The sequence below is a fragment of the Fukomys damarensis genome, unplaced genomic scaffold (genome assembly GCF_012274545.1).
Source record: "Fukomys damarensis isolate Sample0158 unplaced genomic scaffold, DMR_v1.0_HiC HiC_scaffold_16, whole genome shotgun sequence".
Lineage (NCBI taxonomy): Eukaryota > Metazoa > Chordata > Mammalia > Rodentia > Bathyergidae > Fukomys > Fukomys damarensis.
The window spans coordinates 8,648,043-8,669,724 of record NW_022900928.1 but is presented as its reverse complement, the minus strand read 5'-3'; the positions used below and the strand labels follow the sequence as shown (position 1 = coordinate 8,669,724).

General features: G+C 38.9%; 1 protein-coding gene across 3 annotated transcripts in view; it reads left to right on the top strand.

Moving 5' to 3' along the window:
- Slc17a6 (solute carrier family 17 member 6) overlaps window positions 1-21,682 on the top strand; it is a 41,195-nt gene that overhangs the window by 6,242 nt on the left and 13,271 nt on the right. For all 3 annotated transcript variants that reach the window (XM_033764066.1, XM_010621267.2, XM_033764067.1), the window contains exons 4-7: window positions 15,061-15,175; window positions 16,099-16,186; window positions 17,642-17,728; window positions 20,461-20,603. In XM_033764066.1, coding sequence (XP_033619957.1) covers window positions 15,061-15,175; window positions 16,099-16,186; window positions 17,642-17,728; window positions 20,461-20,603 — 433 coding nt within the window. The remainder of the gene's footprint in view (window positions 1-15,060; window positions 15,176-16,098; window positions 16,187-17,641; window positions 17,729-20,460; window positions 20,604-21,682) is intronic.

Sequence of the window (21,682 nt, the reverse complement as noted above, 5' to 3'; positions counted from 1 at the left end):
CACCTGCGGACGCCGCCGGGCAGGTGCGGGCGCGCTTTGGTGACAGCGGAACCCAGAGATGCTCCGCTACCCGCCCAGCCCCTCAGGTCTTGCTACTTAAAGACCCTAAATAAAGACGCCAGCTCCGTCCTCTTTAGACCCCGGACCCGCACTGCCGCCCGCCGTCCCGCCCCAAGTCACCTCACCCCGAGGAAGACCAGTCCCGAGGCCCCCGGGCCCGCGCCCAGTCCCGCTCCTTCCCTTACGTCCCGGTCACTGCTGTCTTCCCACCCAAGGCTCCTCAGAGTCTCCAGGCCCTGGGCAAGAGCTCTTGGGAATTTTTTTTAGGTTTTATGAGCCTACTGCGAGGCTTTCTGGATAGTTCCGCAAGGTGTGGCGTAGAGCGTGGGGTGAATTGGGAATCCTACCTAACAAGGGCGGTTCGCGTTCAGACCAAGCAGGAGGCAAATATTCTCTCTCTTAAATGAATCAATTTTAGGGGACAGTGATTAGCTATGAAGATCACAAAGGGATGGATGTGATAAATTAAAGAAAAAAACATATTAGGCAGGATCATTTAAGACAGCCCTCACTCTACTGAATATTACTGACAGAACACGTTACGTTTTGGGTTCAAAAATCTCAAATGTATCATGTGTTCTGTCTTCCTCAAAATTATCTTCTAAAACAAAACAGATTCCTGAAATTTTCTATACACATGTGTGTGAAGTATTTTTAATTCACGAGACAAAGTCCAACAAACAATTTATCAGAAAACGATGATACAAGAAACTCAAAATGATTTCAAATGGAAATATAATGCCCATGCCTTTAAGGGTTGTTTCACAGTCAAAATATTCAGCTTGCCAAATACTAAAATGCTAAAATTGGCCTGCTGGGAAACAGTAACAGGAAAGCTGCAGGTTTTCCCCTTTGGAACACTCGGAGGTCAATAAGCAGATTTTCCTGATGGGGGGTGGGGGGTGCAGGCTCATTGCTGTCATTTGTTTCTTGTGTAGCATTGAAGAGGTTAATGCTGACTCAAGTTCTAATTAGTTTGGTTTCATATCTTCAAAAGAGAAATTTCTAAACGTTGGAATTCTTATAGGATCCCGATTCATCTTATCTTTAGGTGTATATTGAAGGGAGAAAAACTTAATATTTTTATACACCACATATTGTGTTCTGAAACACTGAGAAAATTAAATTTTGTTGTAAAATATCATAAAAATATAGTTTATTATACACAATGTACATGTGACAATTTGCACTATTAGTTTCATAACATTTCAACTACAGTTAAAATGTGTAAAAACAGTTTTTGAACACATATAACATTTTCTTCTCTAATTATAAAAGTCTTATGAAGTGAAAAATTATATCAAGAAAGGATAATAAAAATCATAAATGATTTAATCATGCAGGTACATCCACTATGAAATACATTGGTTGATGACCCCTTAGTCCTGCAAATACTACATAGAATTTTATTTTTAGGATTTTCATAAATAAAAATGTGGCAGATATGCAGAAGTGGCTTAAAAATACATATTTCTTCTTCTTCTTATTATTATTATTTTTTTTTTTTGCAAAACACTAGAAACAGCAGAGCGAGGCCAGTCTTCCACCTAAAATCCCATTTGTGTATGGTCTGCCATGTAGGTCACTGGACAGGAGGAGGAGACTTCCCCTGGGTGGAAGGGGGAGCAGATTATTTTTCATCTAGGTGTCAAAGAAGCTCACTCTGGAAAGTGTTTGCTGTCACAGCTCTGGGCAGGACTGGAGTAGAGGGAGGAGGGCAAGGAGGGGTCAGATCCCCCAGGGAACAAGGTGCCCGGTTACACCTGCTGGCCAAGTCTCAATGAAAACTAAGAGGGAAAGAAAGAAAGAAAGAGAAAGAAAGAAAGAAGAAAATGAAGTGCAATAACTTGACTTCTCCATTTCATTGATTAAGCAAAGGCAGACTCCTCCCTGGACAGAACACAGCCTGGTGGTCTTTTATTGATCACATTCTACAGTTCTGGGCTTTGAGTTCATTGAGAGGAGGAGCTGAGGGTCTGGAGGGAAAAACAGTCTCTGAGGAGGGCTTGGTCACAGGGCTCTGACATCACTCTTTCCGCTGCCTTCCTTAGAGAACCACTGCACGTGATTACAGGGCAGTTTCCTCCTTCATGGAGCCCGCTGTGGAAAGCCAAAGGAAGATTCTCTTAAAAACCATGAAGTTTTACAATGATAACATAATATTATGATAAAAATATGTTAGGGCAAAGAGATGTTTTTCTTTAAATAATACAGACAATGGGGCTGATAACAATTGAGACACACATACAAAGTTGCTGATTGTTTTTTCCCTGCATTGCTGCAAGAAATGTGGTCAAGTGTTTAATTGGGCAAAATAAAATAAAATGTAAATATAAAAGATAAATTGTTTTTGCAAGAGGCATAAACAAGATAGCCGGTTACACCAAAAGTAGTTTTGTCAGCATTATCTATTTAATGTGTAACACTGTCTACAAAGATTATTCTTGCCTTTATTTACCTAGATAACGATGTTATTTCAACCCTGTTTTAAAAGTTCTCCCACCTGCCCCTGTCCTCCTGATTTCTTTGATGCTGCTTCAGTTTTTTTACACAGAATTCACCATCCCCTGTCCTTCCAACAGCACATGTATTTATCACCTTGTCTCGTGTGTGTATTGCTTCAGTAAATGTAAGCTGCATGAGAACAGGAAGATTTTTTCCCATATTTTCCATTGCTATATTGAGATAACAGCTTAAATGAATTATTGCTTGGTCCAGCCTAGATAATTATTGAATAAATAACATGAACATCCCATCAAGGGATCTTGGCTCAAAGAAATAAAGCAGTGAGATTTAGACTCATGCAAAAAATCGCTTCTCGGCCTTTTGGCTAAGATCAAGTGAAGACTCTTGCATAAAACTGTATGAGTTGGGACACCTGAATGCATTTTCAGTTACTAGTGTTGAACCTCTTGAGCTCAGTTTGTATTTCTGTAAAAGATGACTCAACAAAGTATCGATCTACCCCACAGCCCTTACAGCTAAAAGTTTTTGAGATGCTTAACACTAGGTAATTGTTGGATCCTCTCATTAATTACTGACACAACCTAAGCTTAAGAAAAGAATTAGAAGCTTTGTGACTGCTCAGTTTATTAATGTTTATATTTGCTTTAAGTATTATAATACAAGTGTTTCTATTGTGACAAAAATGACTGCTGTTATGTTGTCATGTTTTTGCTTTTAAAATTACTCGCCATTATGTGTTATTTAGAATTGAAATTGTTGTCCACTGAAAATTCCATGAAGCTTATTTCAAAGCTTTTAAAGAGCTATGTGAAACATTGCTTCAATCAAGAATGTAGAGAATGCTAGCAATTTAGAGAACACAATCTTGCCAGTCATAACTATGCTTAAAGAAATCCTTTTAAGCTTGACATTAGGCTTCTCTGTTGAAAGCCATGGTTTAATCTCTTGGCCTCCTCCACTTTACACAAGAAGGTTTAATTGATAGTGGATACCAGATATTTTGCCTTTTGGGGGTGTTTCTTACATTTCTAAACAAATTTTGCTTAGGAAAGAAGAGTTGGTTATTTGCATACGAGACGGAGGGTGACTCACTAGCTGCAGCAATCAGTGACCTGCTGTGTCAGGAGCCAGTGCTGCAGCTGGGAGGGATCCTCTAACCCTGACCCTTCCAGGTTCCTGACGGTGACTGGGAGGAGGGCGTCACTGGGAGAGGGGTGACTAACCTAAACTCACAAAGACCCTAGCCAGAACTCCGGAGCCTGGTACAGCAGGACTGTGAGCTACTTCCAGCTGAAATGTACCCTCTCCGCCTCATCCCCAGTACTTCATTGAAAAATTCACTCTGAGCTCCAGACTGAGCCATCTGCTCTCTGAATGAGAAGCTATAATCTATCATGCCCCAAATCCAAGGGAGGAAATAAGAATTAGAGCCAGGAGCTTTGGCAAGCCCAAGGGATCTTTAGTTTTTTCTTTTGTTGGAGGGGGGACCTTCTGTCTCTCTCCCTCTCCCTCTCCCTGACCCTCTCCCTCCCTCTCCCTATCCCTCTCCCTGGCCCTCTCCCTTGCCCTCTCTGTAAGGCTCCTAAACTATTTGGTGACCACAAGATCTCCCTCCCTCCCTCTCCCTCTCCCTGGCCCTCTCCCTTGCCCTCTCTGTAAGGCTCCTAAACTATTTGGTGACCACAAGGGTGTTTCTGTTCCTTTATATGCAAAAGGCAAACTGCACTTTATAATAGCTTAGACAAATAGTATGGTATTCTGCAGGAGAAAATATAGATTTATAACTTTTTGTCCCCAGTCAGCTTTTTGGCTAGTTTGAGCTCCTAGTTTCTAGCTCAGAAATTTGAGCATGACCAGGGTGCTTTGGACCTTTGTCTGCAAGAGAAGGGATTCTTTCTTGGCATTTTGACTAATAAAAGATAATTTGTATCCTGGATATAAAGAGATTAGTGTATGTTTAAAAATGAATAAATAAAAAGGCATGATCTTAAACTCTCTAGTAATATGCATTTCATTTCTGAAAATGAGCTTTTATATGATTTAAATATTCTGGCTTCCCAGAGAATGAAAAAAAGCTCTTCTTAGAGAGGAAGAATAACATGTTAAACATAGCATCTTCACATTTGAATCCTGATTTGAAGAGCTTTGATTGGCCTTTTATTTTCCTTTCCAGAAATCAAACAATAAAGTTGTGCTTAAATTATTTTTCAGCACTAGAATTGTTAGTGGGCTCCTAAGCCTCGTTACCAGACACAGAATCTGTCTGTCTGTCCATGTTCTATCTTCTGTCAAACATTTTTCCTTTCTCTACTTACCCATCCTTTGTAGCATCCACTTGACGGAGAGGTTTCTTAACATTTTCCATGAGAAATATTTGCAAATTCTTTTTGTTTAAGAAAATAATCCAGACTCTGAGCCTCAAGCCTGCTGCTGCAAGAGATCTGCCACCCTGCATGGTGGAAATGGTTTACAGGTACCCAGGCTTCAGGGCTCAGCGGTCTTTCTTTGTCTCACTCACCTAGCTGTCTGTAGAGTAGGCAGCTGCTTTCGCACTGTCCACCTTTTCGGTTAGGTATCCAGGTTAATGTAGCTTTCTCTCTTTCATTTTCTTTTTCCTGACCCCCCCAAAAAAATCACCTTTATTACAGGGTGAAGGTGGGCCATGGGGGCAGGGACTCCAAGATCTTGCACATGCTTTGCTGAGTGGGCTGGTCTCTCCCTCCACCCTCCGCGCATGTCCCCTTTGGCTTGTGCTTTGCCACTTTGCACTGCTGCAGTGCAGAGGCAGCCTCCAGGGGACAGGGGAGGGACATGATTTAGCAGAAGAGAATCAGGTGGGCAGCTGGTGGAGCTTTTTTCCAGGGGCCACCCGCCACCACTGTGGCTGGCTGTCTCATTTCTCTGTCCTGAGTGATGAAGTCATTTTTACAACTTAATGATGTACCAGGGGACCTGGAAGGCTGGCGTGTGCCTGTGTACTCCTTTTTTAATATGGGAACGGGGGCATCAGATGTGACAAAGGGGGGCACCCTGGCCCTGATTTGATTAGATTAAATGAATTAAACAGACGGAGTCAGTCTACTCTGCAGGGCCTCCAGGACAGGATTAGTTCCACATCTGGGGCGAGGAACTCTCGCCTTCCTCATCTGTCTCGTGTTAAATGATGAGACACCACCCAAATGGAAGAGGAATTGACTGACTTGGGGGAGAATGGGTATCATCTGTAAAGTGGGAAGTCCCCAGGGCTTCTGCCTCCTCTTCTGTACAGATTCTTTTGGGGTGGGCATGGTCCTGCAGGCTGCACGAGTCTGGGTGTCATGGAAATGAACACAACTGGGGCTTCACAGCTCACTCCTCCCGCCCCTTTGGAGCTAATCAGCTGCAGTATGCGCTGCAGGTTCTTGGCAATTTCCTTCGCTCCTCTGAACATTTTCATCCTCCTTGGTGTTACAGAGACCTCCACCGCACATACCAGTTCTCCTAAATGATCGCATAAAATTTTATCATTTCATGCATCGACAAAGGAGAGGGAAAGATGTTTGTGTGTGTGTGTGTGTGTGTGTGTGTGTGTGTGTGTGTGTAACAAATAGAGGAAAAAGAGAAATTAGGCCTTAACTTGAAAACAGTAAAAGAAAAATTCATTTTAGTAGGCATTCGAATGGAGGAAATCAGGAGAAGAGCAACGATAAGTGATTTTCCAATTGTTTGTCGTTTTCAAATCACCTTGAGTAAGCAAATGGCCCTTGGCTCTTTTCACAGAGATTATAATACTATCCTTTGAAAAATTAAGAGCACTGGTAGATTTCTATTACTTTTTTAGGGGAAGACAAATAAAGATTTTACAGATTAATTTGTACATTTATTCCACTTTATTTTCCCACCTAGTAACTGATAGCCTGTCTGACGTATTTATAACAAAAATAGGTTTTAGGCTACATTTTAGCAGTCATTTGGTCCACATAAAATGGTGTATCAGTGTGGCTGAGATTCAGCAATACAAATATTTATAAATAAATATTGAATTAATAGCAAGGCAGCTTATCTATTTAGTGAAGGTGATTATATTGCTAGCTCCTTGCTGAAGAAATTCATGGCTTAGTAGAATTTCTCATCGATCGTTTATTTTAACATAGGGTAGTGATATAAATGGTACCACAGAAAAGTTTACTTTATAATTAAAAATCAAAATACCTAAAAGGGGAATTAGATATTTATTTGAGGTAGTTTTCAATTTAGTTTAGAAAAAGCTGGATGTTTCCCTTCCTGCTCGCGGTTCACCCTGATGCAGAAAACATGGTGAGCAGATCTTGAGTTTCTTTATTGAATTGGATTTTAAAGTAAAGCTAAAGGACCTTAAGAGCAGAAACCCAAATTCAAAGGTTACTTTTACAAAGATGTGATTGGTTAATCAGATTGAAGAATGTCCTCTTGGACCACTCATTCATGAAGGGATTCTCAGATAAACTGCATTAATATTTCCTATGTTATTACACATAGGAAATCATCTATGCAATCTATGGAAAGATGTTGAAAGTATACTTAAAGAAAATCTCCCATAAACCAGTAGAAGACAAAGGAGTTGAAAAGTGAACCTAAAAACAGCACAGATGTTTTCTTTAGACCTACGGCATTCAAGAAGTAGCGTGATTGATTAATTTATATAGTGCATTAGTGAAGAGGATTCTCCCTCCCCACAGTAAAAAAATAAAAGTGTAGAGAAGGAGAGAAATCCAGCTTATCTGATTTGAAACACAGAAATGATTCTCCGTATAAAGTGGAAAGGAGGAATATAAAAGGAGCTTTCAGTGGGGAATGCATTATTCAGCAATGAATTTTCTACCTCTTTCTAAAGAGCAGCGATTTGTATCGAGGGTAGGAGAAGAGAAGATATGAATTATAAATCATCTTCCTAATTGCTGAAGAGCCCATCCCAGGCAGCACACAGAATTCAAATTGAATAGAGTAATAAGCAAGGGTATCGCTTAGCATTTTGTGTACAGCTTCTTTCTTCCTTGCAGTGACCTTACAAGACAAGCATTCTGATAACACTTTTTTCTCCTGAGAGAGCTAAGACAATTATCAGTTATATCCCCAAATATCACTATGTAGTAAGAGGCAGAGGTGCATACGAAACCCAGGGTGTCCGACTTCAAATTATATTCTTCTCTACCCAACACATTTCTCCCATTAAATAACTTTATGTGCTTCTTAAAAACTTTTTTGTGGTCGCTTATTCACTGTATTACTTAATTTTGAGACAGAGAAGTTCATAAAAAAGAACATGGCTATGGGATAATTTTAAGCTGTGATTTATTTGCCTGGCTTTGATTGTTAGGTAAGTTTTTTGACCAGAGGACAAGCTTGAAATGTTTGCATGATAAATACTATGATCAGGGCAGCAGCAGTGGTACAAAATCTAATTATATGTGTCAAATTTGAGACTTTACTAGGACTAATAAATCACCCGCATATGAAACCTTTCCTGGTGTAATCTATCCCTCTTTATCTGTTGCAACATCACACATAAATTCAATGCATATTTTTATTTTAAGCATGAGACCAAACCATACTTATGACTGTCAAACAAGCATATTACAGTGCACACTACCGCATTAAATATCATAAAGGGTGAGGTGCTTTAAGAGGATACAAGATCACCTCATTTACCCTGGGAGCAGAGGCTTCAGGGAATGCAAAGATGAACAGGCAGCACGATGGCCACTGGTTTCAGGAAATTCCAGCACTGTTTGGAAGATTTAAGGATGAAGCCAGACTGGGCCATGTACTTAGCCTCAGCAACTATCTCAAGTACGAATTTATCCACAAGGGTACTCTAACTTCTAACCCATGCTTGCCAGCCTACATTTATTCTGTGAACTCAGCCTCTTAGCTTTGATATGCTACTGGAAGAGCAGTTCATCCCCATGAAAAGCTCAAGAACAAATAAGTAGTTAATTGATTAAAAAGGATATTGAGATAAAGGAGATTCCAAGAAGGAAGATCTGTTATCAGCCATGTATGCCTCAGGAAGGGAAGTCATTACTACTCTTTATTTAATATCTTTACACTATAACAGTTGGATGGGCATCCCCTAAGAACATGCTCTCTATATAAAACATTCTGTTAGCACCGTGGGGATAACTTGGGGCTCCACTCTCCCAGAGAAGCAATAGGAGGCTAGAAGGTAACAGGATGGCCTTGAGGAAACCTTGTGTCAGTGATCCACAAAAGCTTCGGAGCATCTCACAGAGGAGACCAGTTGGAAAGCATACGGATGGGACTGATGTGTATGTGAGGAAAAGAAGCAGAAGAATGAGAAAGGTGAGTCTCAGAAATCAAGGGAGATATTAAGACAGGTCCTCTGTCTCCTTATTATTATTAATTTCCAGTCAAATATTTGATGGGCTCTGCAGGACTCATTAGAGGCTAATGCATCTCAGTCAGCCTCGTAGAACTGCAGAATGAGAGAGAGAATGACTAATGCATTTCTTTACACATTTTATGCAGCTAGAATTTCAGCTCAGCACAGAACAGCTGTGCATCCATGGCCAAAGAAATAGCCCTGGGCCAAGCCATTCTGAAAGGAAAGGAAGAGGAGTAGTAACACTCTGAAATGTCTATCAAGGGAGAGGAGGCTTCTCTGTAATGGTAGCTGGTACTTAGAGACCATTTTCTACCAAAGACCCTGACCATTTCATAATTGATCATTTAATCATCATGGTATTCCTTTGAAGTATGGAGCTGTAGCATCTTAACTTTATAGATGGAGAAAGTGTGGTTTAGAAACTTTAAGGGATAACAACTTTCCTGAGCCCAAATTGAGTAAGAAATGAGGGTAATAAATTAAATTTTTCTAATGCAATTATATAACCTGTGCTCCTATATTAGGCTGTATGAATGTCCTAAAACATGTGATAGGTGTTCAGTCAAACTGGCCAGTGAAGAGCCTAAACCAGGCCAGAGAAATTCACTTTTTTTTTATTTTGTGGTACTCGTTGTTCAGCTCGGGGTCTTTGTACCAAGTTACGTTCCCAGGCTGTCTGTTTGTTCATTTATACTGTGAGACAGAATCTTGCTAAGTCATTAAGCAACTCGGGATCTCCATCTTGTCTTCCCCCTTCCTCAACCTTCCAGAGTTCTGGGATTACAGCTGTGTACTGGCTTCACTTTGGTTCTTGATCTACTACCAACTGGTGCTTTTTTTTTAGTTGGCATCTTCCATTTCAGCAGGTGTTTCCATTCTAACCCTGCATCTGCTGTCGAGGATGCGTGGTGGGCCTCATTTTACAACAGCCGCCTTTGTGTATCCTAGATCTCTGCCCCGTGTCTGTTTCTTTTGTGATGACTCGGGAGGATATCGAGTATTGCTCAGCCAGCGATTCTCAGAGCCAGACAAGAAATGTCAGCATTGCCTGGGAACTTAATAGAAGTGCAATTCGGAGGCCCACAGAAACTTATCGAATCAGAAACTCACCCAGTGACCTGAATTCTAATAGCCTCTATGTTACCCAGGCATGCTAAAGCCTGGGAACTACTATGCTGAACATTTTTGTGTGGTTTTTAACTTCTTTTCTGGAGTCGGTTTGATTACTTCTTTCATTTATTTATTAAAATCCATGTTGTATTTATAAAAAGACAAATCCCTTCATACATAAGCCTTTCCACCCCGCTATGGGAGAGGGAAGTGAGAAGTCTACTGGCGCTGCCCTTCTGCCACGATGGTCCATCTTGCAATAAGGCTTCCAGTTGTCAAAGTTTTTCTTATTTCTCTGCTTCTGACCCCTTTCGTATTAGTATTTGTTCTGATGCTGTTACAGTGCAGTTGATCCCTGAGATGAGCTCATATAACCAAGTTGTGTACTCAGAGCACATAAGCGTAAATCCACATTTCTCAGCTCTCTCGTTCTATGACCCGGCAAGTTTTTAAACCCACTGGGGCTTGGCTACTCCACCTGTGAAATAGGGAAAGTGAAGTAGCTTTGTAATTTGATGTTGTTAGGTTGTACTGGAAGGCTAGAAATGATGTTCACACTCTAGCCATTTAATGACTATTAACTAGCCCCGTTTCTATCTGCCTGGTACACATTTATGAATTTATTTTTAATATCAGGTGCCAGACCTTCATTTAGAGTCACAGCAGTCTTAGGTGCTATAATGTATTCATATGATCATCATACTAGCTCTAACATCCCTTAAATGCTTCCGATGTGCCAAATACCCTTTTATGTGCTTTATGTAATAACTCAGAGGTTCTTTTAATATTCTCACTTTGGAGATTAGGGAAGGAGCACAGAAAGTCAAATCAACTGGTCAAAGTCACTCTAGTAATCAGTGACAGAAATGATCTTTGAACCCAGGCAGTGTGACTCTATGTTCAGATGTCTGATTTTAGTCAATACACAGTACTGCTATTTCTGCAGGTAAGAAATCCGCAGTTTAAAATGGTTAGGTAGCTTACCATTATATGACAAAGGAAGAGTCATATACAAATTTCTGCACAATATTTATGGCTATACCACCGAACCACTATAAGCAAATTCACCTCTTTGTTTCTCTGAACTTCACCATATTACCTGCAATAAATATCTTGATCACCTTGTACTTCCTGGTTTCATAAATCTCTCTTCTATCCTTTCCAGTGGGTTTTATACTCATTTTGCTTTAAGGACATAACGATCACTTTCAGTCACTCATGATGATCAACCCCAACTGTACCATTCCTCCAAGGTTGTGGACTCTGCTGTCCTTACTTGTGCTCCCTGAGGCACCGTGTCCAGTCGTTTTCAATATCACCTTAGTTTCTGGTGCAGCCATGTGCTACATGATGATAGTTTAGTCAATGACAAGCCATATATCTCATGATGCTCTTATAAGACTTTCCTACCTAGTGATTTAGCCATCATATTTGGTTCACTAAATCACCAAGCGATACCTTTCTCAGAAAGTGTCGCCCTCTTGCACCGATCCACCACTCTATATAAAATAACTCTCCATTTTCAGAACTTTGTGGATCCATTCCATACTTTTCAAATTTCTCCTTTATTTGTGTTCATCTTCCATGCCCCAGCTAGAAGATTCCCTGTGAAAAGTTTGCTTCCTGTTTAACCTCTCTGGAAATGGACCTTCCCTCTTATATTTTATTTGCATTTCTGTTACGGCCTTTGGCATGTGTTGTCTCCTGGTTCCCTTTTATTTCCTCCCCATCTCCTTGTACGCTGAGATCCATCTTGTCTGTTGCTTGTCTGATAGCCTCACTTAGATGAAAGAGCACAGATTTTTATATCAGGAAGCTCTGCATTCAAATTTAAACTCTATCTCAGACTCACTGTTTTTCTTAGCCTTTTTATTTCAACTTTCTTATTTGTAAAAGATGAGGAAAGTCTAACACAGGAGGCTCACATGAGTGTCAGATGAATTGATCTAGATGTAGAAAGTAGAGTGAGGTGTTCTGTAACTCCTAGACCCTTCAATATCACAGATGTTCCAAATATGAATGTGTAAATAAATGTTGAGTGGGGAAGCTGCTTTAGTTTTGACTGTGTGGTGATAGAAAGCTCAAAAGCTTTTTTCATAGTACAGGATTTTGTTAATTAGAATTATAAATAATTGGATATTAATTTGGGTAGAAATTATATAAAATAAGATCATGCGAAGTTTGATAGATTTTATTCTTTACTAGCATTTTCAGAAGAAATACTCTCTTAGCCACTTTCTGCATTGCTGGGTCAAATAGCTGACAGACACATCTTAAAGGAGTGGAGATTTATTTTGATTCACAATTACACTCCATGGTCAGTTGGCTCCAAGGCAGAAACAACATGGAGGGTCCTGGATGGAGGGAAGTTGCTGATGTCATGGGGGTCAGGAAGCAGAGAGAAATGGAGGGGAACCAGGAAGGGAGACGCTGTACACCTTTCCAGCTTCTGCCCCTAGGCAGCCACCCGTCTAACCAGACCTTCCCTTCTCACTACAATCCAGCTGCAGCCACAGCACCCCATAGTTCTCTCATGTGCATGTGAGGCATTTTGATCTAAAGTCTAAAAAATGTCAAGTACTAATAAAAAAGGAGAGAGGAATTAATGAACTGAAAAATGTTTAGACGATGTAAGGGCTTCTATCTTTAGGACCACGATTCAGGGCACTTGTGCAAGGTAAACGTTGAGAGTGAGCTCTTGCCATATTATTGGAGGAACGGTAGAATGATTTCAAGTGAGTTTGTTTTACGATCCTGCCATAGCTTATGCATTACCAGGGGTAAGTCTCAGTGGCAAAATAAGTAAGATTAAATAAGATTTAAATAAGATTAAATTGTTTCTGACGTAGGTCTCCCTTATTTAGCACAGGTTAGAAAGTCAAACAAGTGCATTCGCTTATGTAAGGATTTGTTTCTTTTTCAAAATAGGAATATATTAATGAGACACGTGCCACCAGGCTGTGATATGGTTGTGGGTGTTTACGGCACGTGAAATATTAGCATAGCATCCATCAAGTCAAATAGACACTCATTAACTTCAGCTTTGACCATCGTGGGCATTGATCAAATAGCTCATAATTGATTCAGTTCTACTGGGGGCTGAATTTTGTCCATAGAGGATGTTTGAAATTTGCTAGGGACATCTTTAGTAGCTATAACTTGGTGGTGGAAGGGAGCATGCTACTGGCATCTACTTGGTAAAGCACAGAGGTGCTACTCAATGTCATAAACCCACACATTAGAATCATCCAGCCCATAATGTCCAGAATGCAGAGATGAAGAGATTCTAAGCTAATGAATAAGTAAAATTCACTTTTCACCAACTTGTCTAGTAACAGGTCTATTTAAAAACCTTTCTAAAAGGGGGAAAGAAAGTGCCAACATAAAGTTATATTCACAGAAAATAATATTTATACATTGCCTCTCCAAAAGAATTATTAAAAAGACACAAATGTTATGTAAACCTGGATACAAAAACTTTTTCCTTAAATCTTGGCAGGCAGTATCATCTTTGACTTAAAACTGAAGATAACTATCACACAGAGGGCCGAGGGAAAATAAGCAGGCTTTTCAGATGATTAGTGACCACCTCCATGGAGGAAGCCCCCAAGGGAGGCTGGATGCAGCCTGCAGATATTTTTACACAACAGTGCTTGACCAGGTCCATGATTGCTTTTAGAAAAAAAGAGGCATTCCATTTCAGTCTTTCATGAAAAAATTTTGTCAGATTTCAGTATCAAATTATCAATAACTGTGTATACGAACCTAGCAACCTTGAAGAATGTAAATACTGTATGTGTAAATATGAGCTAAGATTAATCATATCAACAAGAATGGAAATGGAGAAAGGATAATTAAAAGAGGAGAGACATGGGGGAATGGAAGGGGATTTAAAGAATTAACAAGTTATAATATGTACACTTACAGTACTCACTCCCCAAGATGATTGCAAACTGTTCTGCAAACATGTCCTAATGAAAAATATAAATAAAAATAACAAAGTTATGATGAAAAAAAGAAACCCAGTTCTTTAATAGTTAGACTGGAATGGATCCTTGGAAAAAATTGGAGCAGCCAATTTTTGACTGAATTCAGTTCATGATTTGCTGAAACTTTTTCCAGACACCCAGAGGAGCTCATTAGTGATAACATCTTCCCAAAACATCTCTTCAAGAGAATAATTCTAAAGTTATCAAGTTGAGGAAATTTTTTTCTTTCTTAGGAAAACTGTAGAAGACCTTTTTAAAAAGAAAAAATGATGGAATAGAATAGAAAACTCACTGACAAATGGGTAAAGTGTTTACCACCGTATGTATTCAACTATTTCTTGAACCATGTGTACTCATGATGTAGGTTGTGTATCTCAATCTACGCATCTACTCTTCTGCCTCCAACAAAGAGAGAAAGTGGGGGGGGAGGGAGAGAAAATTGAGGTGGATATATTGTGTCATTATTTCTATTATGAAAACATGTTGTGAGATCTAATCATGAGCTTTTCCTGGGGGTATTTAAGATATGCTTGTCTTTATAAAATTTCTCTATATACAGAGCTTTCAGGGAGGTTGCCAAGTTGGATAATGCGACTCAGAACTCTGTTTATGCATTCACTGCTTTATGAACAACTCTTCAGAGAGCTTCAGCTGTGTAGTGGGCACTGCACTAAGTGCTGGGGCTAAATCTCTGTGAAGAGCAGGATTTTGTTTAAACTTAAAAAGCTTACACTGTAGACTGAGATTTGGACAAAGCACACATACAATGATTCATTAAATATTTGCAAGTTGTAAATGGGTCTATGAAGAAGTAACTGTCATCATATCGGTCAGATCCTCTTATTATTATTTTTTGCATCAGATGATATACATAACTTTTAGATACTTTAAAATATGTATTTATAAAGGCTAGCCATTTGAGTCCAGAATATATTTTATTATTTCAGAAAAGAACTACCTTAAATTACTAGTTATTGTTGATTACCTTAAGCATTACGTTTGACATGTGAAGTTTAGATCTGTGTCTGTAAAGTGCTGAAGCAAAACAGTGTTTGATCTTTTCTTTTTCAGGGTGTTTGGAGCCGCCATACTTCTTACCTCCACCCTAAACATGCTGATCCCATCAGCAGCCAGAGTGCATTATGGATGCGTCATCTTTGTTAGAATATTGCAGGGACTTGTTGAGGTATGGAACTATAGGATGACATCATTTTACATTGGTGTGTTATTGAGAGCCACCGATTTAACTCAGTCTTCTATAAAGAAACCTATTTTTAAATTGTGCCATTTACTGTTAGTGTAAAAAATATTGAAATTGTTAGGCAATCAGATATTTGAGAGTGGAACCCAGGACTTCATGCATGCTAGGCAAGCACTGTACCTTTGAGTGAGCCCTGGCGCCCAGTCTTTGAGAGTTTTATACCCACTCCTTGTTGTCCTAGAGTCATCATGTTTTCATTGAAATATTTCACTGGGTATAACTTTTGGGCATCTTTATCTAATGATTGGCTTCTGTTTCCATCCTCTTGTGGACTTTGAAAGAACATCAGCTGAAAAGTGAGTTTGGACTAACTATTGTCACTTTCTTTCTGTGGTTTATGGTGGAAATAGATAATCTAAAATATTAAGGCACTGAAAAAAATCCTTCTTCAAAAAGTAAAAAAGTTATACAATCACGATAATAGAAACCAGGGAGTTATTTTAAATGTTTTAGGTTCTAGACACTACTTCTAGGATGTATTATCACCTAATAGCCCAGTCCCACCTGACTGGTTTTGGAGGAAAATCATTGAATTTAATGCCTTCCAAAATTTTCCAACCTATTAAGAATTTCAGCCAACTGGAGTAAAGAGGCCTTTCTTTTTGCCTTAATTGGAAGAAATTTAAGGTGGAAGACTGACCAGAAAGGCAGAATTTGATCAGGACACAAAGCGCACTGTGTCATATACGATCTGGACTGGAACTTCCGGGAGTCATTGAGGGCCCCTGAGTAGCAGCTGTCTCTATAGCTTGTGACAACCCTATAGGAAAGAGCCACAGGGAAGGTGATGGCCCTATTTTCCTATGACTTTGTGCCCTAAAAGGTGACGTTTGCTTTCCTTGTCACAGGGTGTCACCTACCCAGCATGCCATGGGATTTGGAGCAAGTGGGCCCCTCCCCTGGAGAGGAGCAGGCTGGCGACCACGTCCTTCTGTGGTGAGTGCTGGGTGCAGATGTGGTTACATGGGGTGAAAGCACAGGAGGAACGTGCCAAGAATTACAAATTTTGGTAAACTTACCTTTAGAACTGTTGGAGTTTCAACCACCATTCCAATTTCTTTAGCACTTAGTGCTCTCTTTAAACTATCTATTTATTGTGTTTCATATTTTTCTAGAAATTGATTTGCTTTAGTTTTTCAAGTATATGTATGGGAGATTTTTAGAATACCATCTTATCTTTTCAGAATCTGAGTTCTATTTCTTGTTAAAAACAATTTATTCAAAACAAATAATATAAATTTTAACATTGACAAAGGTGAAAATACAAAGAAATAAAGACTGTTGACTTGTGTTAATGTTAAAGCATTGATTTTTACTTGGAATCCTAGCAGGTATTAAATCTAACAATTTATTAGAATTTCTATTTAATATAAATATATATTATAATTATAGTGGCCAAATGAGGATACCCAAATCATACCCCTCAGAAAATAACTATTGTAATTAAAATCAATATAGTCTTTAACTCTTCTCCTAAGTACTATTAGTACAATTTTCTATTTTTCTACAACTTTAATTTCCAGATAAAAAACTGATCTTGCTGCTATTTAGGAAACAAAATTAATATACATTTATTAAACCTCAGTCTAAAGTTTTAAAACTTAGAGCTCTTTTGCCTAATGTGAAACTATAATCACTGCAAACTTTTAAAATATTCTAAGAAAATCATTTAAGAAACGACTTAAGGTCATGTTCTTTATTTGTCTGTAAAATGTTTTCCATTTTTGTACCCAAACCCTAAAGCGAGGAGGTAATTCCTTTTCATAACAGATCAAGTGAGAATATAAACCAATTTTAAAACTCAAGAACTTTGAATGATAGCAAATAATCTTACCAACATGAAATTAGGCTATATTTCCCATATATCCAAACCATAATGAGTGATTAGCAATATTATTGCCTACTGATGTTGAACTTCAAAGCATCTGAGCTTAAATTATGGGGCAGAAATATGACCTTTTTTGTGCATACATCTAAGACACTGTTTTCATAATAGCCTTTGATAAGTTTTCAGATGTAGTTAGAAAACACCATGAAAACCTAAACTGCTACAAGAAGATGTACACTGGAGTTTCCGGAATGGCTTTTCAGGGTCTGGTTACTATTGAAACACAGGGCCGAGCCCAGCCCGCGCCCTTGGGGGACACAGAACAGCCAGCGGGACTCCTTCATTGTTTTACAATCTCTACTGCATATTGGGTTGAAGGGCAGTGTAGTCACCACGTATCTGTGAGCAAGCGCACACACGTTTGGTAAGGGTGTGCCTGTGTGTGGGTGTACATGCACCAGCGAGTGCGAGTGTATTTGTGCGAACAGACCCTGAAACATGACACCAAGTCGAAATGTCTATTGACTTCACTTATTTTCCCCCCATTCTCCCTTGTCCCCTAGGTTCCTATGCTGGGGCTGTGATTGCCATGCCTTTAGCCGGTATTCTTGTACAGTACACTGGGTGGTCTTCGGTGTTTTATGTCTACGGTACGTCACACTTCCTTACGAGATGTGCGCAGGCTAAGAGAAACAAGGTGGCAGACAATGACAGAGGCCACTGAATATATTTCTGTTTTATTTATTTATTTTCTCGCCTTACGAATCGTTTCTTCATTTGAAGAAAAACAATCAAAATGTTTTAATTCTGCTATTTCCTTACATCGGTATTTATCGTTTTAAAGAGCAATACAAATGCTGCCGAAGACTATGTGATGTCGGAAATCTGTTTAATTATGAAGATTAGATCTTCGTTAAAAGCTGATGAGGAGGAAAGAGCAACACAGCAAACTGACTCTTTCTTTTGCCCTTCTTTCTTGGACGTTTCCCTGGCTCTGCTTCCTCAAGTCTGAACAGGGCCGGAAAGTAGGGAGAGGGTGGAGTTATGAAAGCTACGATGCCATTTTGTGCTGAAATATCCATAAACAGCTACCGTACATACACAGTAGTACAGTGCTACATCCTAGTCTTTTCTTCCCCAGAATTAAAGGCAATTAAGCCCTTGTCTTGAAATAAAAAAAAATGAAACCCTAAATCTAAACACACTAACAAAAAACTGAAATCTTGGCGTTTGAAAGTACCCCTAAAATCTCTCTCTCCAAGACCCATCTTGTGATAATGAAGAACGGAAAACTATTAGAACTGGGGTCCAGTTGAAATTGTCATGGATTAATGGCATTTTCGGATAAGGCCACAAGAGAGTATGAAGTATTAATAAAATCTTGCCATAGATGAGCGACAGGATGCTTCCAATTTCACCTTAACTTGGTCTCATTTTTCAATGTCCTCATCAGAGCGAATGATCCTTCTTGCAGGACCTCACTAAACGACACTTTATCAAGCGGTCTCTTTGGAAGCTCAAAGGCCATTGACAGAGGTGGTTTGGATTCATGAAGGCCCTAAATATTAAACCATATGTGCACTTTTGTACATTTTTCTAGAGATGTATTTTCTTATGAGGTTTTAATTCACACTTTTCATTAGATTTTTTTCAAAGGATCCATGATTCAGCAAAGTCAAAAGCAAAAGCACTTGGTTGTAAGGTGCATAATAATTAGTCTATCAAGCCCTTGGGTTCGTGACATGACTTTAAACACTAAGCACATTTCTTCAAAGCTTGATCGTTTTTAAGGGGGAAAAGAGTACTAATTTAAATAAAGCACTGATTTAAAAATTAGCATCAGTATTTCAATATCTCCCTTAATGTTTATCATCGATTGGTGGAAAGTCAAGGCGTAAATATTAGTTCATCTATAAAATCATAATACTTGCTGACTTGCTGTCTGTGACAAAAAATAGCTCTTGAGTTACACATTTGATATTTATGTTTTTAAATTAATGAGATAAAGCTTGTATAGCAGCGTGAGGTGCACGAGTCAACTAGAAGAGGACATAGCATTTTAGATAAATTTAGATAAGGGTCATGATAGTTACTACTGAATTAGAAGAGCGCTTGCTGATTAGATACTTAATTTATACCATCCAGTGTTCTGGTTTATTAATACATTATCCCTTTTCTCTTTACTTTGCTCCAATCCTATACAATAATTTGTTTTCCACGGTATAGTGAAAGTTTAGAGAGATTCGGCTCCTGATTGGCTCATGCGGCTCGTGAGTGACAGCAGGAATGTGATTGTGGGCGTGTCCTATTTGTATTCTACCACATTTCCACTACATTTTCAGTTTCACACCCTGGTTCCAAAGCATGTTTGCTTGCACGCTGTGAACACAGGACTAACAAGCTATGTACAGTATTAAGAGCATTTCTTGGAGATTTGGTAGGCAAAAAAATAAAGTACAAGAGAGCTCAAGGTTCTTAGGTTGTTACCCAGGGGACAAAAGGAACAGTTAAAGTAAAACTGAAATAGCTCAGTGCTAGGAAAACAGAATAAATTCCTGGAAATTCTTTGTTGCCTTAATACTCACTTATTTATACTGTACAGTGAGCACATACTTTAATATTTAGAGTGCTGAATAAAGAAGAGTATGAACAGAACTTCCATCCATTTTGTGGCCACAGAATTCCTAACCTTCGGCTGCCCCAAGACTGTTCAATAGTGTGTGCTGAAAACTATATGTTATAAGGGTACACATAGTGTAAAATGTTACCACACTAATTTCAGAGGCTCCTTTTTTATCGTGGACTATAGTGACAGGCTAAAATAATATTCTGGATTTTATTTAGTCTTCTGCTTTCTAGGCTGGAAGTGGTAACAGGAGAAAGGGATGAAGAGACCCCTCCCCCCCGGAAATGATGACCATTTAAATATATTCAGGGCGAGAAAATAAATACAGGAATCATCTCTAAAAAATACCTTTTGAGGACAAAACTTTAGTTGTTCATTATATTTCTCCCACTTCTCCAGTTAATACATTATCTCTTTTCTCTTTACTTTGCTGAAATAGGAACTGCTCAATGTTTGTGGGGCATATGACTGTCTTCCTAAATCTTCAATGGTTAGCTATTGTGAGTTGCATGTTATTCAGTAGAGACAAGGAGATAAAAATCACAGGACCCGCCTTCGGGAAGCTTGAAGTCTCAAGGCAGAGGAGAAAAAGAAAAGGCCAAAGCCAGTTGGGGAAACGTAAAACTGAGTTCTCCGTTTCATGCAAACTGTGTTCGTTGTGAGGTTATTGTAGTTTTATTTCAGTGTGTATCCTGCCAGGTGGAAATATTTGTGGTGGCTTTTGTTAACTTCCTCTCTTCACGTTGTTTTTTGCAGGAAGTTTTGGAATGGTCTGGTACATGTTTTGGCTTTTGGTGTCTTATGAGAGCCCCGCAAAGCACCCTACTATTACAGATGAAGAACGTAGGTACATAGAAGAAAGCATTGGAGAGAGTGCAAATCTATTAGGTGCAATGGAAGTAAGAACTTTATTATGGTGTATATTTCTCTTATTTCCCATCTCATACTCCTTGACGAAAAACTGTCGTATAAGTCACTATGTCCTATAACTAATTTGGTATCAATCATTTCTTTTCTTTTTTATGCATCTATATTCCCTCCCTCACTTAGGAACGATCGTTCTTCCTTCATCCATAATTTCTCTCTCTCCTTCTCTCTCTCTCTCTCTCTCTCTCTCTCTCTTTTCCCCCCGGTACTGGGAATTGAACTTAGGACTTCTCTCTTCCTAGGCAGCCACAGCACCACTGAATTATTTCCCCTGCTTTCTTTGTCTTTTCTTAAGCATCCTAAAATCTGGCTTTGACTTTAAGTATGACTACAAAACAAGGCAAGTTTTCAAAAATAGCTCTATATGGTTCATCATTTAAACAAATTTAACCAATATGTTCATTTTAAATAATAAGAAATCTCAATTTGATCGTGAAAACTGCCATTTTTTTGCTGAATAAATATTCTAACTTCAGGCTTGTTATATGTGACTCAGAAAACACTGAAGCACTAGAAGACCAGTAATAGTACATGAAAAATATTCTTACCATACTTTAATGTTTTAATTGATGAAATATCATCATCTTTAAAAATTGGAAAATGTGAAGAACATGTTCAGATGAGAAGGGGAACAAGGGAGGGGGAGAGGGAAAGGAAGAAAAGAACAAGAGAAAAAGAATAGAAGGAAAGAAATGGAAACATCTTTTGCAAATAAGGAGAGGAAGGAGAGTCGAAGGAGAGGGGAGGGGAAAGGAAAAAAAGAAACAAGATGGTATCATGTAGAGGTTCCAATTCACTACAAAGAATGTGATCATTATGGATGTCTAGAATGTACCAATAAAAAGTGTAAAACCTATTATTTTGAATACCATCACTTCTAAAGATGATATTATAAAGTGTTTTTCTTTGCATGTGCTTTCTTAGGGAGGATTTGCTCACAGAGAATGAAAATACAGCTCTGTTTCAATAATGCAAATATTTTACTCCATGTGTTATTAATACTCCATACATAAAAGTTAATAGTCACTTAATATTATTTTTAAGTAATCGC